This window comes from Pelodiscus sinensis, chromosome 5 (genome assembly GCF_052426305.1).
Source record: "Pelodiscus sinensis isolate ZL-2025 chromosome 5, ASM5242630v1, whole genome shotgun sequence".
NCBI lineage: Eukaryota > Metazoa > Chordata > Testudines > Trionychidae > Pelodiscus > Pelodiscus sinensis.
This window is the reverse complement of record NC_143056.1, coordinates 90,921,638-90,941,489: the sequence shown is the minus strand read 5'-3', so window position 1 is coordinate 90,941,489 and position 19,852 is coordinate 90,921,638. Positions and strand designations below refer to the sequence as shown.

General features: G+C 40.7%; 1 protein-coding gene across 8 annotated transcripts in view; it reads right to left on the bottom strand.

Annotated features, from left to right (window-relative positions):
• The window catches only part of NAV2 (neuron navigator 2), a 689,797-nt gene that overhangs the window by 184,250 nt on the left and 485,695 nt on the right, over positions 1-19,852 (bottom strand). For 6 of the 8 annotated variants that reach the window (XM_075927729.2, XM_075927722.2, XM_075927724.2 and 3 more), the window contains 4 exons: positions 18,238-18,508; positions 16,024-16,092; positions 13,477-13,506; positions 12,081-12,238 (listed from right to left, as the gene is read on the bottom strand). In XM_075927729.2, the coding sequence (XP_075783844.1) occupies positions 12,081-12,238; positions 13,477-13,506; positions 16,024-16,092; positions 18,238-18,508 (528 nt within the window). The remainder of the gene's footprint in view (positions 1-12,080; positions 12,239-13,476; positions 13,507-16,023; positions 16,093-18,237; positions 18,509-19,852) is intronic. The other 2 variants (XM_075927723.2, XM_075927726.2) reach the window with 2 other exon arrangements.

Sequence of the window (19,852 nt, the reverse complement as noted above, 5' to 3'; positions counted from 1 at the left end):
TGCTTTTGGAATAATACTGTTCAGACCAGTGAAGCTCAGTCAACAGATTTGATGATGGGGAAAATACCATTTGATGAAAAGAAAGAAGTGAGCATCAAGAAACATGGGCATGTGGGACCAGGGCTCTAGTCACTTCCTATGCAAAAGTCTCACTAAGATCAATGGAAGTATGCTTGTACAACCAAGAGAAGACTCGTACCCCTAGGCGCAGGACTGCCAACTCACTGCTAGAGAATAGAAATGTTTTGACATTAAAAACACTGAATTATAATGCAGATCTACACTGCACCATTATTTTGGACTGACTAGTGTTATTCTGAAATAGCAATACGAGCACCTACACAGCAATTCCATTATTTCTAAATAATATCAAAATAACGGGCATCTTATTCCAACTTCTGTAAACCTCGTTCCACGAGGAATAACTTTTCTTCCAAAATAATTATTTCAAAATAGCTGCAGTGTGGACAGTCCACTGCTGCTATTTCGAAATAGCTCCTCACCAGGCCCATTCTAAGTAATTTCTCCACAGTACTTCCTGGAGCTCTAAATCGAGATAGTGCATCCACATTAAGGGAGCCTGCCTCAGACAAATTTCGAGGCTTCCCAGTAGCGCGGATGCCCTATTTCAAAATAAGCTACTTTGGAATATATCTTCCAGAAGTGCTTATTCTGAAATAAGCGTGCAGTGTAGATGTACCCTACGGGTGCATCTACACTGCAGGGCTTCCTCAAAATAAACTACACAAATTGAGCTACGTTAATTGCGTAGCTTATTTCGAAATAGAGAGCGTCTACACAGCACTTATTTTGAAACAGCACTCTTCCTCCGACTTCTCTTATTCCTCGTACAATGAAGGCTACAGGAATCAGAGTAAGAAGTCCTCCAGCTTGACAGTATTTTGACACGATTTCAAAATAACTGCCTGCTGGAATAGTGCTAGTTATTTTGAAATAGTGTACCAGTGTAGACGTACTTAGTGTACTGGTGCAATGACTTTTTTAAGGATGCCAGTTTAGCTGTCCTGTTCACCCACAGGTTTGACAGCATCAGGCTAGAATGACCTTGCAAATAAACTGCTCAGTCTTCACTTATGTCTTTAAAATGCATATTCCACTATAGAGCTCTGAAATGCAAATTCAAACTAATGAATATTGTCAGCTCCCTAACTTAGCAAGTGGGGACATGTTCAGTAACAGTTATTCAACTGAGTACTGTCTAAGAGACAACATTGAGTCTGGCATTTCTGAGAAGCTGAAACATATATAAGCAATTTTTGCAACATCCATAAAACTATAATATGCTCCATCTTAAAAACCTATGCTAAATGATCCTTGAAATTAAATTTAAATCATGTACATTTGGCACCTTAATTATAAATGAGGTGAGGAAGTCAAATGGATCTATTTTTCACATGAACACACTAAAGAAGCCTCCACTGGTCATTTTCCATTCCCATCACAGTACTCATCAAAAATACCACTCTTGGTGATTTGTTTTCTATTCCCCCTTGTCAGAGATTGATGCAGACTTCCAAATAACAGAATGAAAAGGCATGTTTCATAAGTGCCAGGGAAACAGTATTTATTGAACCTCCTTTTTATGTGTGCGCTCAAGACAGCAGGTCACAAAACTACCTTTATTACAAGGGGATTTGCTTTGATTACATTGAAGCAGGAATGTACCTTTGCTGGCTAAAGCCAACTGTTTCTCAAATAGTAAATGTCATGCATTTACAACATTCAAGGTCTTAATTTATCTTCCCTTGAATGTCTCCTTCATGGTGCACAGTGGGTCTTTCAAATTCAGTAACACTAAAACCAATTATAGCTGAACGCATGGTGGCCACTTCCTGGGCTCCATGGTAAGCTCTGCCGGGACCCCAGTACCCCCAAAAAACCTCCCTAAGCCAGGGTCCCCTCTGACACCCAGACTCCCTCCAGGAGCCCACCCCATAACCCCCCATGTACTCTAAACCCTTTCCTCCCTGGCCCCATCCCAGAGCCCACACACCCACATCACAGGCCTCAGCCATCCCCACTTCCACACCCCAAACTCCTTCCACAGCCTGGAGTCCCCTCCTGAACCCAAAACATCTCATCACCAGCCCCAACCCTCAACCCCAAGCAGTGACAGCCCTTAGCCCCCTCCATACTCCAACCTCACATCCAGATCTCCCTCCCATACACCAAGTCCCTCATCCCTAGCCCAACCCCAGAACCCATAATTCTAGCCAGAGCCCGCATACCCCTGAACACCAATTCCTTGCTCCACTGTACCCTGAACCCCTCCAACCCAAACCCACACAACCCATTCTCCAAAATGCTGCCCCCAGCACAGTGAGGGTGAAGGAAAGCAAGTGATAAAAGGAGGAGAGGTGAAAGAAGGGGGTGGACCTTCAGGAAGAGATGGGGAGGGTCCGGGGTACTTAGTTTTGTGCCATTTGAAAGTTGGTAACCCTATCCTAGGACTCCTTTGCATACTAAGAGAAGTGTAAAGAGGCCATAAAATGACGGTAAATTACATTTACATTAACTTTAAGGCACTTTATAATTTTAGAGCAGTGCACAGGGACCCCAGTGTAAACTGGGATCAGGCCATTAGGAAAGAAAACCAGTAGGGCAGATTCTGTGCAGGGTCTCTTGGGAAAGACAGAACAAACGGCTCTTTCTTTCATAACTGATATTCTTTTGAGATGTGTTACTCATATCCATTCTATTTTAGGTGTGCATGTGCTCACCACATGCACAGGCACCAGAAGTTTTTTCCCCTCAATCGTATCCACAGAGGGCTGGCTCTGGCGCCCTCTGGTTAACAGAGGTGTGTGACATCCTCTTAGGCAAAAATTCGGACTGGGGGTCACAACTGGATCTTCTCTTGGTAGAAAATTGTGTAAGGAGGGTTGGAAATAAGGGCTTTAATCTTAGACACTCACCTCACCAAGGTAATAGATACAAGGAAAGCAATCTTCCATGAGAGACATGAAATGGTACAAGAAGCCAAAGGCTCAGAGGGAAGCCCAGTGAGTCTCTAGAGGACACAGTTGAGGCCCTGTTAAGGAATTGGGTCCCTGACCAGTGGGAAGAGTCAATCTAGTCCTTTTAGGAACCAGGAAGAATTGTAGTGAGAACACACCGATTTGCCCTGGATGCGCTAGGGGGAACGCTCATACAGCTAAGTGTCCTTGATGGAGGAAATTACAAGGTCTTGAATAAAGAAAAGTTATTTATTAGTTCCCATAATAGAAGAACTAGAGGATACTAAATGAAATTAATGGGTAGCAGGTTTAAAACTAATAAAAGAAAGTTCTTCTTCACACAGCGCGTAGTCAACTTGTGGAACTCCTTGCCAGAGGGAGGCTGTGAAGGCTAGGACTATAAAAGAGTTTAAAAAAGAGCTAGATAAATTCATGGAGGTTAGGTCCATTAATGGCTATTAGCCAGGATGCGTAAGGAATGGTGTCCCTAGTATCTTTTAGTTTATTAGCTGATTAATTCCTTCATCAAGTAGTTGTTGAACCAACAAGGGGGGAAGCCATTTTAGATTTGGTTTTGGTGAGTAGCGAGAACCTCATAGAAGAAATGGTTGTAGGGGACAACCTTGACTCGAGTGATCATGAGATAATTCAGTTCAAACTAAATGGAAGGCTAAACAAAAATAAATCTGAGACTCGGGTTTTTGATTTCAAAAAGGCTAATTTTAATAAATTAAGGAAATTAGTTAGGGAAGTGGATTGGACTAAAGAATTTATGTATCTAAAAGTGGAGGAGGCCTTGGATTATTTTAAGTTAAAGTTGCAGAAGGTATCAGAAGCCTGTATCCTAAGAAAGAGGAAAAAATGTATAGGTAGGTGTGTTAGACCAAGTTGCATGAGCAAGAATCTTAGGGAGGTGATTAAGAAAAAGCAGAAAGCATATAAGGAGTGGAAGATGGGAGGGATCAGTAAAGAAAGCTACCTTATTGAGGTTCAAGCATGTAGGGACAAAGTGAGGGTATGTCTACACTACCCTCCTAGTTCGAACTAGGAGGGTAATGTAGGCATACCGCACTTGCAAATGAAGCCCGGGATTTGAATTTCCCGGGCTTCATTTGCATAAGCGGGGCGCCATTTTTAAAACCCCGCTCGTTCGAACCCCGTGCAGCGCGTTCGAACCCCTCATTCCACGAGGAGTAACGGTAGTTCAAACTAGGAAGCCTAGTTCGAACTACCTAGTTTGTGCCCCGTGTAGCCGCGCGGCACGGGGTTCGAACGAGCGGGGTTTTAAAAATGGCGGCGCCCCACTTATGCAAATGAAGCCCGAGAAATTCAAATCCCGGGCTTCATTTGCAAGTGTGGTATGCCTACATTACCCCGCTAGTTCGAACTAGCGGGGTAGTGTAGACATACCCTGAGAAAGGCTAAAAGTCATGTTGAGTTGGACCTTGCAAAGGGAATTAAACCAATAGTAAAAAGTTTTATAGCCATATAAATAGGAAGAAAACAAAAAAAGAGGAAGTGGAACCACTAATCACTGAGGATGGAGTGGAGGTTAAAGATAATCTAGGCATGGCCCAATATCTAAACAAATACTTTGCTTCAGTATTTAATGAGGCTAATGAAGAGCTTAGGGATAATGGCAACATAACAAATGGGAATAAGGTTATGGAGGTATATATTACCAAATCCGAGGTAGAAGCCAAACTCAAACATCTTAATGGGAGTAAATCAGGGGGCCCAGATAATGTTCATCCAAGAATAGTAAAGGAACTGGCACATGAAATTGCAAGTCCATTAGCAAAATTTGTTAATGAATTTCTAAACTCAGGGGTTGTATGATTTGACTGGAAAATTGCTAATATAGTTCCTATTTTTAAGAAAGGGAAAAAAAGTGACCCAGGTAACTACAGGCCTGTTACTTTGACATCTGTAGTATGCAAGGTCTTGGGAAAAATTTTGAAGGAGACAGTAGTTAGGGACATGGAGATTAATGGCAATTGGGATAAATTACAACATGGTTTTACAAAAGGTAGATCGTGCCAGACCAACCTGATCTCCTTCCTTGAGAAAGTAACAGATTTTTTAGATAAAGAAAATGCAGTGGATCTAATCTACCTTGATTTCAGTAAGGCATTTGATACAGTACCACATGGGGAATTATTGGTTACATTGAAAAAAATGGGTATCAGTATGAAAATTGAGAGGTAGATAAGGAACTGGTTAAAGGGGAGACTACAGTGAGTCATACTGAAAGGTGAACTGTCAGGCTGGAGAGAGGTTACTAGTGGAGTTCCTCAGGGATCAGTTCTCGGATCATTATTATTTAATCTTTTTATTACTGACCTCGGCACTAAAAGTGGGAGTGTGCTAATAAAGTTTGCGGATGACAAGAAGTTGGGAGGTATTGCCAATTCAGAAAAAGATCGGGATATCATACAGGAAGATCTGGATGATCTTTGAAATTGGAGTAATAGTAACAGGATGACAATGAATAGTGAGAAGTGTAAGGTTATGCATTTAGGGATTAACAACAAGAATTTTAGTTATAAGCTGGGGACATATCAGTTGGAAGTATCGGAAGAGGAGAAGGACCTCGGAGTCCTGGTTGATCACAGGATGACTATGAGCCGCCTTTGTGACATGACGTGAAAAAGGCTAATACGGTCTAGGGATGCATTAGGCGAGGTATTTCCAGTAGAGATAAGGAGGTGTTTAGTGCCGTTATACAAGGCATTGGTGAGACCTCAGTTGGAATACTGTGTGCAGTTCTGGTCTCCCATGTTTAAGAAGGATGAATTCAAACTGGTACAAAGAAGAGCCACTAGGATGATCCGAGGAATGGAAAACCTGTCTTACGAAAGGAGACTCAAGGAGCTTGGCTTGTTTACCTTAACCAAAAGAAGGCTGAGGGGAGACATGATTGCTCTCTTTCAATATATTAGAGGGATAATTGCCAGGGAGGGAGAGGAATTATTTAAGCTCAATACCAATGTGGACACAAGAACAAATGGAGATAAGCTGGCTATTAGGAAGTTTAGACTCGAAATTAGGTGAAGGTTTCTAACCATCAGAGGAATGAAGTTCTGGAACAGCCTTCCAAGGGAAGTAGTGGGGGCAAAAGACCTATCTGGCTTCAAGGTAAAGCTAGATGGGTTTATGAAGGGGATGGTTTGATGAGGTAACATGATCTTGGCAATTAATTGACCTTTCACTATCAGCGGTAAATAGGCCAATGGTGGGAAGATAGGAGTTGCTATAGAGAACTTTTTTTCTGGGTGTCTGGCTCGTGAATCTTGCCCACATGCTCAAGGTTCAGCTGATCGCCATATTTGGGGTTGGGAAGGAATTTTCCTCCAGGGTAGATTGGCAGAGACCCTGGAGGTTTTTCGCCTTCCTCTAGAACATGGGGCACGGGTCACTAGCGGGAGGATTCTCTGCATCTTGGGGTCTTTGAACCATCGTTTCAAGGACTTCAATATCTGAGATATAGGTGAGAGGATCATTCTAGCAGTGGCTGGGTGAGATTCTGTGGCCTGCATAATGCAGGGGGTCAGACAAGATGATGAAAATGGTCCCTTCTGACCTTAAAGTCTATGAGTTCCCATAATAGAAGAACTAGAGGATACCAAATGAAATTAATGGGTTGCAGGTTTAATAAAAGAAAGTTCTTCTTCACACAGCGTGTAGTCAACCTGTGGAACTCCTTGCCAGAGGAGGCTGTGAAGGCTAGGACTATAACAGAGTTTAAAGAGAAGCTAGATAAATTCATGGAGGTTAGGTCCATAAAAGGCTTTTAGCCAGGGGATAGAAATGCTGTCCTTGGCCTCTGTTTGTCAGAGGCTGGAGATGGATGGCACGAGACAAATTGCTTGATCATTGTCTTTGGTCCAACCCCTCTGGAGCACCTGGCGCTGGCCACTGTCGGCAGACAGGCTACTGGGCTAGATGGACTATGGGCTGACCAAGGACAACCATTCTTATGTTATGTTCTCGATGCTTAAGGTGCAGCCAGGAGAAAAGTTTGTAACTACTGAGAAAGAGAAGGCTTGCCAAAGCAAGAGAACATTCCATCACTGGCAATGAGAAGGAACGGAGTGTGTGGCGGGGGGAGGGGAGAGCTGGTGGCACTCCTCATTTGTGGCAGTCCCCTACAGATACCTTTGAGGAAAAATCTTTTGGCACCAGTACACAGGATGAACATATACACCAACAATGTAACAGACATGAGCAAGCACTTAAAGAACAACAGAAGATCCCCTGATGAAAGGTAGGCATGTGCTGTCTGCATTAGGACTGGTGCAGTCTATAAATATACTAGTACAGCCCTGGAGGTCTATCAGAGGATTCCCTTTCAAGTGCAGATTTGAATGTCTTCTGAAGTAGGATGCAGGTTAGCAGGTCATGGGAAGGTTAGTGAGAGAGAGAGAGAAAGAGAGTAAGCTTTTACTGGGCCAATTTCTGTTGCTACCCTCTATACTGACACAGGTTAACAGTCATATTCTGAAAAGCAGCCCTGAGTTTTGGATATCCAACTTGAAATGCTGTGTAGGATGCTGCTCTGCCTAAGGTAACAGAAATCCATCTCAACTATTGCATAAAATTGTTTCTAAAAATCAGCAGAAGTTGGAGACACATAAACCAGTACAAACTGGATTAAGTAAAAAAAAATCTAGTAAGACATCTGCAAGACTCCTGGTAAAGTCAGGGTTGTCATGACAACAAGATAAAACCCCTCTAGAAACGTGAGACATATTTTTAGCTGAAATCAACAAAATATGCATTGACAGGCTAATTTTAATGTGATGGGTTGCTACCGCACCCTGGCTACCGTTTTTCTGTGGGTCACCAAAAAGAGCAGAAGGACACATGGACTGGAGGGAGCAGAACTTCACAAGTATGGCTGTCCTCCCCTCCCTCTTCTGGGCCTCTGAGATCCAACATGACACTTCGGGGCTTTTTATGTCCTAATCTTGAAAGTCTCAGTTGCGTAGCTGTGTAAGTCTGTAACTAAGAAATACTTAAAAATCAATTAGTGGTCCTGTAGCACCTTAGAAACAAAAAAATATATAGATAGTACCATGAGCTTTCATGGGCACAACCCACTTCTTCAGATGATGAGTAGAGCCAGAGGCACAGAGAGGCACAAAACCCCAAAAAATTTAAAGCGGAAAAAGGGAATTTTAGGGGTCTCTGTGCCCCTCTGTGCATCTTGCTCCACTCATCATCTGAACAAGTGGGTTGTGCCCATGAATGCTCATGATACTATCAAATATTTTTTTTAATAAACTTAAAAAACAACAAATTGTCTGATAGCAAATTTATCCTGTACAGACTAACTTAGCTGCCCCCTGAAGCTTTTTTTTTTTTTTTTTGGTAGTCTATAAGGGTACGTCTACACTTGCTTCCTAGTTCGAACTACAGATGCAAATGCAGTTGACCGAAATTGCAAATGAAGCGGGGATTTAAATATCCCGTGTGCCATTAGCATGATCTCGCCGGCGCATTACTCCGCTCAACAGCTGTTTCGGAAGTGAAAGTGTGTGCCAGGACGCGTTCGTTTGAACCAAACCCCTTAGTTCAAACTAACGTTACTCTGTCATTTTTTGAGGAGTAATGTTAGTTCGAACCAAGGGGTTTGGTTTGAACTAACGCGTCCCAGCGCTGACTTTCACTTTCGAAACAGCTGTTGAGCGGAGTAACACACCAGCGAGATCATGCTAATGACGTGTGGGATATTTAAATCCCCACTTCATTAGCGATTTCGGTCACCTATATTTGCATCCCTAGTTCGAACTAGGGAGCAAGTGTAGACGTACCCTAAGGCTGTTTCTACACTGCATCCATAGCTCGAAATAAGCTACTCAATTTGAGCTATGCAAATTGCATAGCTTATTTCAACGCAATTTTGAAATAGCTTATTTTATCATTTGGTGCTGTCTACACAGCACCAAATTTTGAAATAACCCGCTATTCCGAAACACCCCTTACTCCTTGTGGCATGAGATTTACAAGATTGTTGGAATAGCGAGCCCATTATATTTCAGAATAATAGGCTTGCTGTAAAGATGCGGATATCCCGGAGGTATCCCAAAATAGTGCTGCAGTGAAGACGTGGCCTAAGGTGCTACAGGACCACTGATCTTGACAGACATCCTAACTAGACCAAGTCACCGAGGAAACCAGGTGGCTTTACCACCTCTACCAGCTGCATTTAAATAATGAATGGAACCTGAGACTTGGAATCCCAATGTCTTTCCCTTCCTCTTATGCTTTTCTCATTCCTCACTTTTTTTCTTCTCTGCCCTATTTGTCTCTTTCTGCCTTGTGTGTCAGCCAAGACAACTGCACCTAAGCAAAACTGCTATGAGCCTGTCACCAGAAAGGCAGCTAAAAGTAACATTATAAACAGCATAAGGATGGTACAAGATTACCAGGACTCAGAGTGACTGGTAAGTCCATATACTTGGTCTGTGTTTTTCCAGCACCAAAGATCAGAATTTGCATTTTCTACCTTTCTTTTCTCTCCCCTTTTGTGTGCATTTGTCTTGTTTTGTCTTAAAGCAAGCAGGTTTAGATTCCAAGAATAGCAGTAGCAATAAACCATCTGAACTGACCTTTGCTTTTCCTGATCAAGAAGACAGTTAATACCATCTAAGGACGGTCAACCAGGAGATTTCCCTATAAAACACTTTATACAGCTAAAGGGATTTGGAATAAGGAAAATGGTTAAAATGAAAGCCTCACTTAATACTTTACCTTTCAAGTGCTTTAACTGTTTGGTTTTTCTTCTTCTGTGTCTTTAATAAAAGGTTACAAAGATTTTTAATGGTGGTTGGAACAATGGGAGAAAGTCATGGATAAACTGACATGAAATTCTGTACTACATTTGACTGTTTAATGTTATAACAGCAAATGAGAATTATTCCCTTGTTGATCCTGAGACCTTGCTTATCACAAAAGCACCCCAGAACTGAGTCATCCAAAACACTGATCAATTAGAAAAATATATCTTCTAACTGTAGAGCTGAAGGATGAAATCACCCCTTTAATGAATTATAGCTACTATGTGACATTATGTAACCTCATGAATTGTGGCCATTTTTTTATTAATGGAATTTTAGAAATGAAACAGTGTTAACCATTTCTGGATGAATTTGTTAGTATTCTGATAAGAATTGCCTCTGAAGAGTCTATAATTGGTTTATATATATATATATATATATATATATACACACACACACACACACACACACACACACACACTGTTACCCCATTTTAAAATTTAAAGTTAGGTGCGTGTCCCATTAAATAAAGAAGACCCAAGTCCCATCTGTCATTAACTGATGACACATAAGTCATACAATGCCATGGGGCAGTGGGACAGGACAGGATCTATAGACCAAAACATATAAAATGATGGGTGTAAAACTATAGGATTGGGTCTTTCAATTCTACAATCATCCTCCAGGAGCACGAGTGTGCACTAATACAACCCATCTCCCCTCCACATGTCTAGATCACCTGGCCAGTGAACTAGCTGAGCAGCTGAGGCTGGTAATTCTACACCATTCATAGACCTTTATGAATGATTGTGTGTATGTGTGGTGGATAATTTTAGTAGCTAGAGACAGTAAATGAATTCCGCATTCACAATAAACATGGCATATTGACTTAGCCCCCCAAACAAGATTCTGCTAGTTCTATTTCTCTAGAAATAGAACTAGCGGATCAGAACCATGGCCCCGATTCTGCCTTTGCTTATAGAGGTTTAACTCCTATATAAGGGGTAGTGGTATACACTACAGCAGCACAGCTATGAATCTGTAGCTGTACCACTGTAGCACTGCACTGTAGATGCTTCCTACATTGACAGAAAAAATGCTTCCATCTATTTAATAATCCGCCTATGGATGAGGCAGTAGATGGAAGAATTCTGTCAACCTATCAGCCCAGCTGCATCTAGAGTGGGGGTTAAGTCAACCAAACTACGTTGCACAGCTCTGAGCAATATAGCTGAGTTGACCTAAGTTTTAGTTATAGATCAGGCTGAAGTGAGGTCAGAATTGTTACCCATGAGTCCTCAGATTCTAGAGCTGTGAACTTACTGTCGACTCTTATTGGATGAACCTGAGCTAGTAGTATTTTGTACGGCACAATTAGTAACAGCAACATAATCTCTTGATAGTACTGATACTACAGTGTCTGTAAGGAATTAATTACAAAGTAGGAAATTGAATGTTTTGTGACTGAACAAACAACAGATAAATAATTTACTTCAGTGCATACAAAGAAAATAATAAATCTACAAACCTCTGCAACTCTCCCCTCCCCAAGTTTATAAACATTTAAATCAGTAAAGCTCTTTCTAAGGGAAAGTGTTCATGGGAGAAAGAAAAGTAGCCTGTAGATTGTGTCAAGATGGACTGCTCTATCTCCCTCTTGTAAAAGGCTGCAGGGATCCAGATGAAAATAAAACTGACACAATAGGAAGATACATATAGCAGGAAGGACTAGTGGAGAATCTAAAAGGAGAGGCAGCAGTACAGTAGCAGGAGAAGGGAAAAATCAACTGCAACCATAGAGGGGCACTCTGGCAGTGTGACTGATCTTTTTAAAAGGAAAAACAAACACATTTCGGGGAGAGATCATCTTCAATGCAGGTACCTACTCAGATTCTTACTCAGATTTTTCCCCAGTCTTATTATAAAAATGCCTCCGCACACGTGAGATTGCTGCTTACTGATTCAAGTATATTTCCTTCAGTGTTATCTGTTTGTTAAATACCCATTAGCCACATCCCAATGACTTTATCTATTTTCACTGAAGTAGACAGCAAATGACTGTACCACCTTTAGTGGAAAAATGATCTCAGACTGTTTTTATTAAGTCCTTACTAGACAGCCTGCTGTTGGCTTCAGAGGAAGTGAGCTACAGAAGGACTGAGTGAAAGCTATGCCAAGCCCCCTGGATCTGATACTGTATTTTCTACAGTCCACAAATCGGAGAGATGTCTTCACCCGTTCTGTAGTGCCAGTCATACTCCATTTCCATTTAACAAACCAAAGCAATGCAGACCTGAGGAAATTCAAAAGGGTCACCTACCTTTTTCATTGCTGTCTGATGGAGATGGTTGTGGATTAACAGGTTTGGATTTGTCGTAGTTGTTAAAGCTCTGGCTGCGCCGGTTGTTGGCACTGATAGACCCACGAGTTTTGGCTTCGCTGCCTGCAGCAGATACTCTCGTGGTAGGCCCTGGAAGTCTGTTAAGAAAAATAAGAAAACAGAACAAAGTACTCTTAAGAAAAACCACGACCATTTGGAAAAGGAAAAGACAACTGAAAACCATGCATAATCCAAGAATAAAGGGAGCAAGGCAATAGCATTTTGTGGGTTTTTAAAGGAATTTAACCAAGGCACCACAAAACATCCTGGATAAAAATATACATAACAGGGGCTACAGTGAAGGACTTTACCTATGGAAAATCCCTTGAATTGGATATTGTATTATTCTAAGATGTGATTATCAGATTTAAAATATTCAGAACCCAGTTCTGCCATCCTTGTTTAAGTTGATTCATACTATACTTGGCATGTAGTCTGATTGATTTCAATGAGACTATGAGCAGAACTACTCAACCTAAATCAAGGTGGCAGAATCATGTTCTCAGTCAGTTCTCTTCAATGTGGTAGCCCTTTGTCTTATTCTCCTCTCCCTTATGCCAGTGTAAACAAGAAGCAACACCAGTGAATTCAATGGATTTATGCTGCTGTAAAATTAGTGTAAGAAAAAGGATAATCTGAGTTTTATGTTCCTAATTTAAATTGTATGATGCATTCTACACAGCACTACAGTCAATTCAGAAACAGACAATGGGGCAAAAGGGGCTATTGCTGAACAACTGGTATTTCTCCACAGGGAGAACATTACACTTGTGCTCAGGGAACTGAACAGGAACTGATTTTCAATGGAAAGTTAATATTGTTGTTTATTTTTGGATCTGCAAAACTCTCTAAAGTTTCAGTTCTGGCTCCTTCAGAGCCCACAACTCTCCCATGTTGTAGCAAAGCAGTGGGATGGACTGAGAACTTTGAACTGGACGGCCCCCTGGATTAAACAGCAGGATGCTGATAGTCACATTTTGTTGATGAAGGGCCCTCATTGGAATTCATTTCCTTTTTGATCCAGCAGACCTCAGGCTTGCAAGCTTTATCTGCTTTATCAGGCTTTTTATGAGGAAAGGAAATTGGGGCTTCAGAGTAAGATGCTGAGAATAATTTATTCTATCGTATGATATTTTGAGTACAGCTGGTATTTTTAAAAAAAGTTGAATGGAGTTACATGACCAACTCCCACTGAATTTGAATAAGATATGGGCTTCTCGTTCTTTCACATGAGGCACCCTGAAAAAAATCAGTCTTGATGTATGTACAGTGCTGAATCTAAATAAATGAAATACAACAGAAACAAAATATGAAATCATGCCCGCCACATACATACCTGTAGAAAGTTGTTGAGACTTTCAAGTACCTGGGAAAGTAGTATGACACTTTTATTTTTGAGGCTAAATCCCCACATGTATGGTGGTAACATTGAAAGACAAGAACTGCTCTCAACATTTACTATGTTTAGCATAAGTTAAAAAAAAATTCTATATAATCACTGTCACTTAAATGAAGTGTACCAGTAGTGAGCCTAATCCAGATGCCCTCATCATCAGGGTGTACTAAACATCTTTTACTTAGAAAATCCTTTGGCGGGGAATGAAACATGTTAAATCATTGTTATATCTATAGCACCATTTCCAACATGCTGGAACATGCTGCTTCTCAAATCAACTAACTCTTCAGAGATCAGTGAGGGGGAAATGAAAAAAATAAAAAAGGAAAAAAGCATAAATGTTAACAGATGCGTGCACATGCTTCCAAAACTCAGAAGAGGACAAAATACATAGGCACCACTAAAAATAAAAAATATATATTTATAAATTCATACTATCATAGCCTCTGGCACATAATATTATGGGTTTTGAGGTTTCCTTTGTTGTATTCCAGACAGCCCCCTAAAGTTCTCAAATGTTTATGAAACTCAGCCACTAGGGGATGCTAGAAAATTATATATATGGCATCGATCAAAGGCAAATTAAATTTAGAACTCCCTGGAATACTTTATCCATTTGTAGCCTTCTTTTCAATAAAGAGGCGGGAGAAGATGGGAAGAAAAGAGGGGAAACATGAATGCTCAGGGCTCTCAGTCCCATTTTTCATGCTTTTCTTGAAGTTGGCAGAGCAAGAGAGCTCATGCAGAGCCCATGTTATTTTTCAGGTGTTAAATTAGGTCTTTTGCAAGCATCACTACATCACTTGATAGTCTTTTCTTAAAAAACAAACCAAAAAACCACACTCTATGTTGTTATTTAGCATGTTGTAATTGCCAGAAGAGTGCTACTGGACTATTTCAGAATTTGTCTCTATTCTTTCTTTATTTTTTTTTCCTGGTAAGATTGGTGTATGAGAAAAAAGTTATTTTTCCTAAATGGTTCTCAATGGTAGTGTGAAGATTTGGATCAAAATGTTTTGTTCAGAAAAGCCAGCATTCTAGAACCTCAGCAGCACAATTTCGTTAAGGGGACAGCCCAGACATATTGACCAGTAGAAGATAGCAAAGGTAATTTATTCATTATTGTGACTGCTAGTTATATAAATATAAAATAAAGAAACATGAAATAGAAAATACATGCAAGAATAAAACACAAAAATATATTGTCAAAGCAGTTATTCTCCTATCAGATTTGTGGTGCGGTTTGTCTGATTAATTTTGTTTTAAGCACAGATCTTTTTACCTGCTCAGGACACATTGGAACTGTATGTAGCTACTTTGATACACTAGCTATAAGATTTGTAGGGAAAATCTAGTTTCAGGGTGCACCTCTTGGCTTTTTATCATAAGACATCAAGAACAAAATTGAGAGTACACACTCAGTTACTACACTTCAGAATCCTTTGTTTACATATTGGCTAGCTAACACAAACTATGTTTAAGAGTGAACCTGATGATTCTAGGTGTTAAGTTGGTTATGGGAGGAAAGTGAAGTAGGGCAAAGCAAAAAGGCTTAAAAGGTGATTCAGAATAGGCATTCTAGAACAAAGCATCTTTCTGATGCCTAGACCTTTCCCTTCACCAAATAAAAGACAAGATTTGGGTAAAATGAACCCAAATTACAGGCCAGAAGAATTACAGAACAATTCCACATTATAGAAATGAGTATATTTTACTGGTTAGTGCACAAGATGAGTAAAAATGTCAAATAAACTACACTAAAGCAGAACTACAGTGGAATTCCTAATTAGGTGCATATAGCCATACCATACCAAGAGTAATATTAATCACTAGAAATCCCATGATTAATATCAGAGGTATTAACAATGATTAGAGCAGCCCTTTTAACTGCTGCTGTGAGGTGCACATAGGGGTTGGCATGCAAGTCAAGCTGAGATTAAGAAAAAAATGGACAGAAATACTATTACTCATTTTCAGGGAGATTAGATGTTCTCTTCTACAGGACACTAGGGAGTTCAGGATCAGCGATTAGACATATATCTGATACGTTGTTTTGTCTCATCTGACACAAATTCCACATTTTTATTACCCCAGAGAAAACTAGCCTGACATTAGTAATTTCAACAGTATAGAAATGAAAAGAATAACTAGTATGGAAAGAGTGTGTGCTAAGGGAACGAACTTTCAGAAATATCGTCCCTTTTCAAAATGAAAAGCTCACAAGAATTACCAAGGTCCATTATTTTCTTGTCCTCATAAGTGACTGTATTGTCTCTCCTATTTGCCCAAAGAAAATTTTACCACATATACACAGTATCAGAGAAAACACAAGGGGATGCTCTCTAATACTGTGTGTATATTTTAGCTATTCTGAATGCTTGGCTATAAAACAACAGATAAATAATTTAAAGATTAACCCTAAACATGCAGTTGGAAATCTTGCAAGGAGAGTTATCCATGCTTCACAGAAGAGGAAGAAGGGCTAACCTAGAAGTCTTTTTCTGACTGAGTGTGAATCGGATGATTTTGCTTTGAGATGAGTCCCTGGGTGACGCACTGCACAACAGAAAAGAAAAAGTGGAAGAAAAAGAATGAGCAAAGAAGAAACATTCACAAAATGCTACGGAGATGAGCCAACAATTTTAGAAAAGGGAGTTTTTCCTTTATGATTCACAGGACAAAGCTTTTCGCTTGGCATATTGCCTCAGACCTCATTCACTTTTTATAATATATGATAGCTTCATATACAAAACAGAGGTACAGCACTATCCTACCCTGACCTGGTTTGTATTAGGGACGTTAAACTGTATTTAACTAATTGAGTAGTCAATAGAACTTTTATGGACTGCTCAATTAGTTGATAGGCAGCCCAGCTCAGTACCCGCTTGCGCCAGGTGCAGGACAAACGCCGCCGCAGCTCTGCAATTTAAAAGGCAGTTGGAGCCGGGCAGCCTGCCCCCCAGTTCCTACTGCATTTTAAATTGCAGAGCTGCAGCAGGGCTGTGTCCTGCACCAGGCACGAGCCAGAACTGAGCTGGGCTGCGTGCCCAGCCAGCAGCAGGCCCTGTGCACGGTGGTCCCAGCAAGAATTTGGGACCTCCCATGCACAGGGCTGCTGCTGTGAAGCAGCCTCTACCCATGGATGAGTTACCATGGACAGGGGCTACTTTGCGGCAGCAGTCCCTGCCCACAGGGGATCCCAACTTCCCACTGGGACCCCCCACGCACAGGGACTGCCTCCACAAAGCAGCCCGTGTGCAGGAAGTCACAGCTTCCCATAGGAATCCCCCGCCCCTGCCCCCTTCTCCCCCGCCCCCCGCACTGGGACTGCTGCCGCGAAGCAGCCCCTTCCTGTGGCTGGATCAGCAGAATCTGGACTACTACCGCCCCTCAAATTAGGACTGATTTTTTTTTTAATTACTTCATTTTTATTTCAATTCATAGATTACTTTGCAGACCCCAGACTAACACTCAAATGATGAGAAAGGATCATTGAAACGAGTTCTTGTTGCTCTGCTTCGTTTTATAATTATTATTCTGCTATGAAGTTTATGATGATTTCATAGAGCTGTTAAGAAAAACGGCTATGTTCAATTCAGGACAAAAAACCACTGCTTTGTTGAATAAAAAGAAAGCCAGTTTATGCTGTAAGGCCAAAAATGGAACTAGTTTTGGCAACTGTCCTATTTGACCAGGCTTACCTTAGTCACGCCTCTTGTGGCGCATTTTGTGTATGGAAACCAGTTTTTCTGTAGCACTCTATTTAAAATTACAAACTGATTTGCAATGTTACGTTGAAAACAAATCAGTGGCCATACATTTAGACTAGATGATTAAAAAAAGAGGTATACAAATATGACATCATTAGTCGCATCACCCTCACAGGGGTATGCAGTCCAATAGACCAAAGTACACAGAACAAGTATAGCATGGGCACGGTCTTCACCACTATGTATTAAACTGAACTTGGAAAGACCATCTCTGAGAATCAGAGACTAGCTTAATCCTTGCAGCATATTCAGTGTCTGGTTTATCTTCTGGGATTTCCAACAAGGCACCAGTTGTAATGTGTAACAACCAGAGTGAGATCATCAAACTCATTTCACATAAGCGAATAAACACCTGTTAGATAGGTAATGACTTTTGGACAATAAATTTAGGCTGGATTTGAACGAACACTAACAGTGAAGGCATTCCTCAGTGGTGATTTCTTTTGTTTTCACCTGAACGCTTCAGCCAAAGATCTTAAAAATAAAAAATAAAAATTGGAAGTCACAAATCACTATGTTTAGTGAACTCCCCATAAATATATATTTAATATTAAGTCCAGACTTAGTCTTGTTCGTATCCTGTAGGCCACCCTCCTCCTGTACGGTTTTGTGTAAACGGCTGTAGTGTTTCCTGACAAGAACATCTAATTAAATGCTTTCCTAGCATAAAGCAAGAGAAATAAAGTCAACACACTTTTTTAAATTTAAATCTTATTTACTCATATAGCAGGCATTTTAAACCTGTATGCCACCAACAGAACTTCATTATTACTTCTATTTTGACTTCAAGAGGCACAATTCTGATAAGCGTAGATGCTAAATACCTTCTGATCTAAGGAGAAACTACTATTGAGGTCATATTTTTTTTGTTTCTGAAATGCCTTAAAACAACAAAAAACCCCAACGATAACAAAAAGAGAAAACATCTCACCTTGACTGCATTTCTGTTTGTGCTTTTAATTGATGATGTGCAGCTTGCTGGGGCTGTTGGCACGGTGTTTGGGGTGAAGCCGGCATCTGTTGCTGTTGTGCCCCAACCGGGCACGGGGATGGCGGCCCTGCTTGCTGGGATACTGTTGGAGGTTGCTGAGATGGATAGTGCTGGGACTGTTGTTTCTGTGGCTGCTGCTGCTGTTGCTGCTTATACCGAGACAAACTGAAGAAAAGTCCTAGAATGGCCTTTAGATTCCCATTCCTGATTTCTGTAAGGCAATTTTTTAAAAGTCACTTGTCAACAACCAGTTTAGTTTTTTCTTACAGTGCAATGGCTTATTTAAGCATTCATGCTGTTCACAATACTGCCTGAATTTAATTCCTTGAGGATACCACAGACTCCCTGCAAAATTAATTGGTATCACAGTTGATTAACATTGGGCATCAACCACAAAGTAAATTAGTTATTTCTCCCCTACAGTGATTGCAGTGGATGTATTAGAAATGAAAGACATGTTGTGAGCTGGTGCCTTTTAATAAAGAATTACTTAAAGCCAAAATTAAGATGCAAAAATCACATGCAATGTAGTAACACCATGCTTCAAATGAGTTGCTGTAAGTTCTTGTCCTCCATGTGCTTGATGGGGAGAGAAACCACACAACTGTGCAGAATTGCATTGTTTTAATTATGTCAGTCTAATATATTTCAATTATGAAAATCTAATTTACTCTCGAATTAAGAAATAGAATTAATGAGTGCATTAGTGGCCATACTTAAACTAGATAATTACTAGTCTGGTCTTTCCACAAGGCAATAAGGGCCTAGGGTACACAGCACATCTGAAGAAATTAGCACTGAATTTGTAAAAATGTAAGCTCATGATAGTCATGTTCTACCTTGCATATTAAATGACACACACATACATACACATTATTAAGAGAATAAGGGTCTTGTGGGGGGAAAAAATTGTATGTGGTTAGGTACCATAATGCATACACACAAGAGGCTGAACTAAGGTAGTAAAGGCAACTTTAAAATTGGTATCTTCTCATTTTTGAGTGCTGAGCTTTGCTGTCTTAATGTAATTTTAATGTCATTTTTTGCATGCAATTATCCAGGATTTTTTTTTAATGGAAAAAATTCCATCTTATGGCATTATCAACTGGTCATAATCTTTATGTCCACCACCATGCCCTGCGGTTGCAGAGTAGCCGATAGTAACTACAAGCTGTCTTTCTCTACTCAGACCAACCCTGGAGGTATGTGAGACATACCCTTCTCCAGTGGGGTTTCATAGATATTTGCTAACATCAGAGGAATGGTGAATCTCAGGACTACAGGCTCTGGAGGGGAGTATGCGCTAGTGGGCACAAACTCTTCTTCCCATGACATCCAAGAAAGACTCTCTTTCCCCCAGCTCTCAAACTTATTCTTATCCTGGTCCTGTCTCACCCCCATCTCAAGTTCCTTGTCCCAGTCCTATCTCTTCACTTAACTCATCCCAGTCTCATGCCCCAGGCCTCTCACCCCAGTCAGTCTCCTGGTTCAGTCAGTCCTTTCCTCCCTACCACTTTCTATCCAATCAGTTGTTCTCTCACATCTGGTCTCCAGT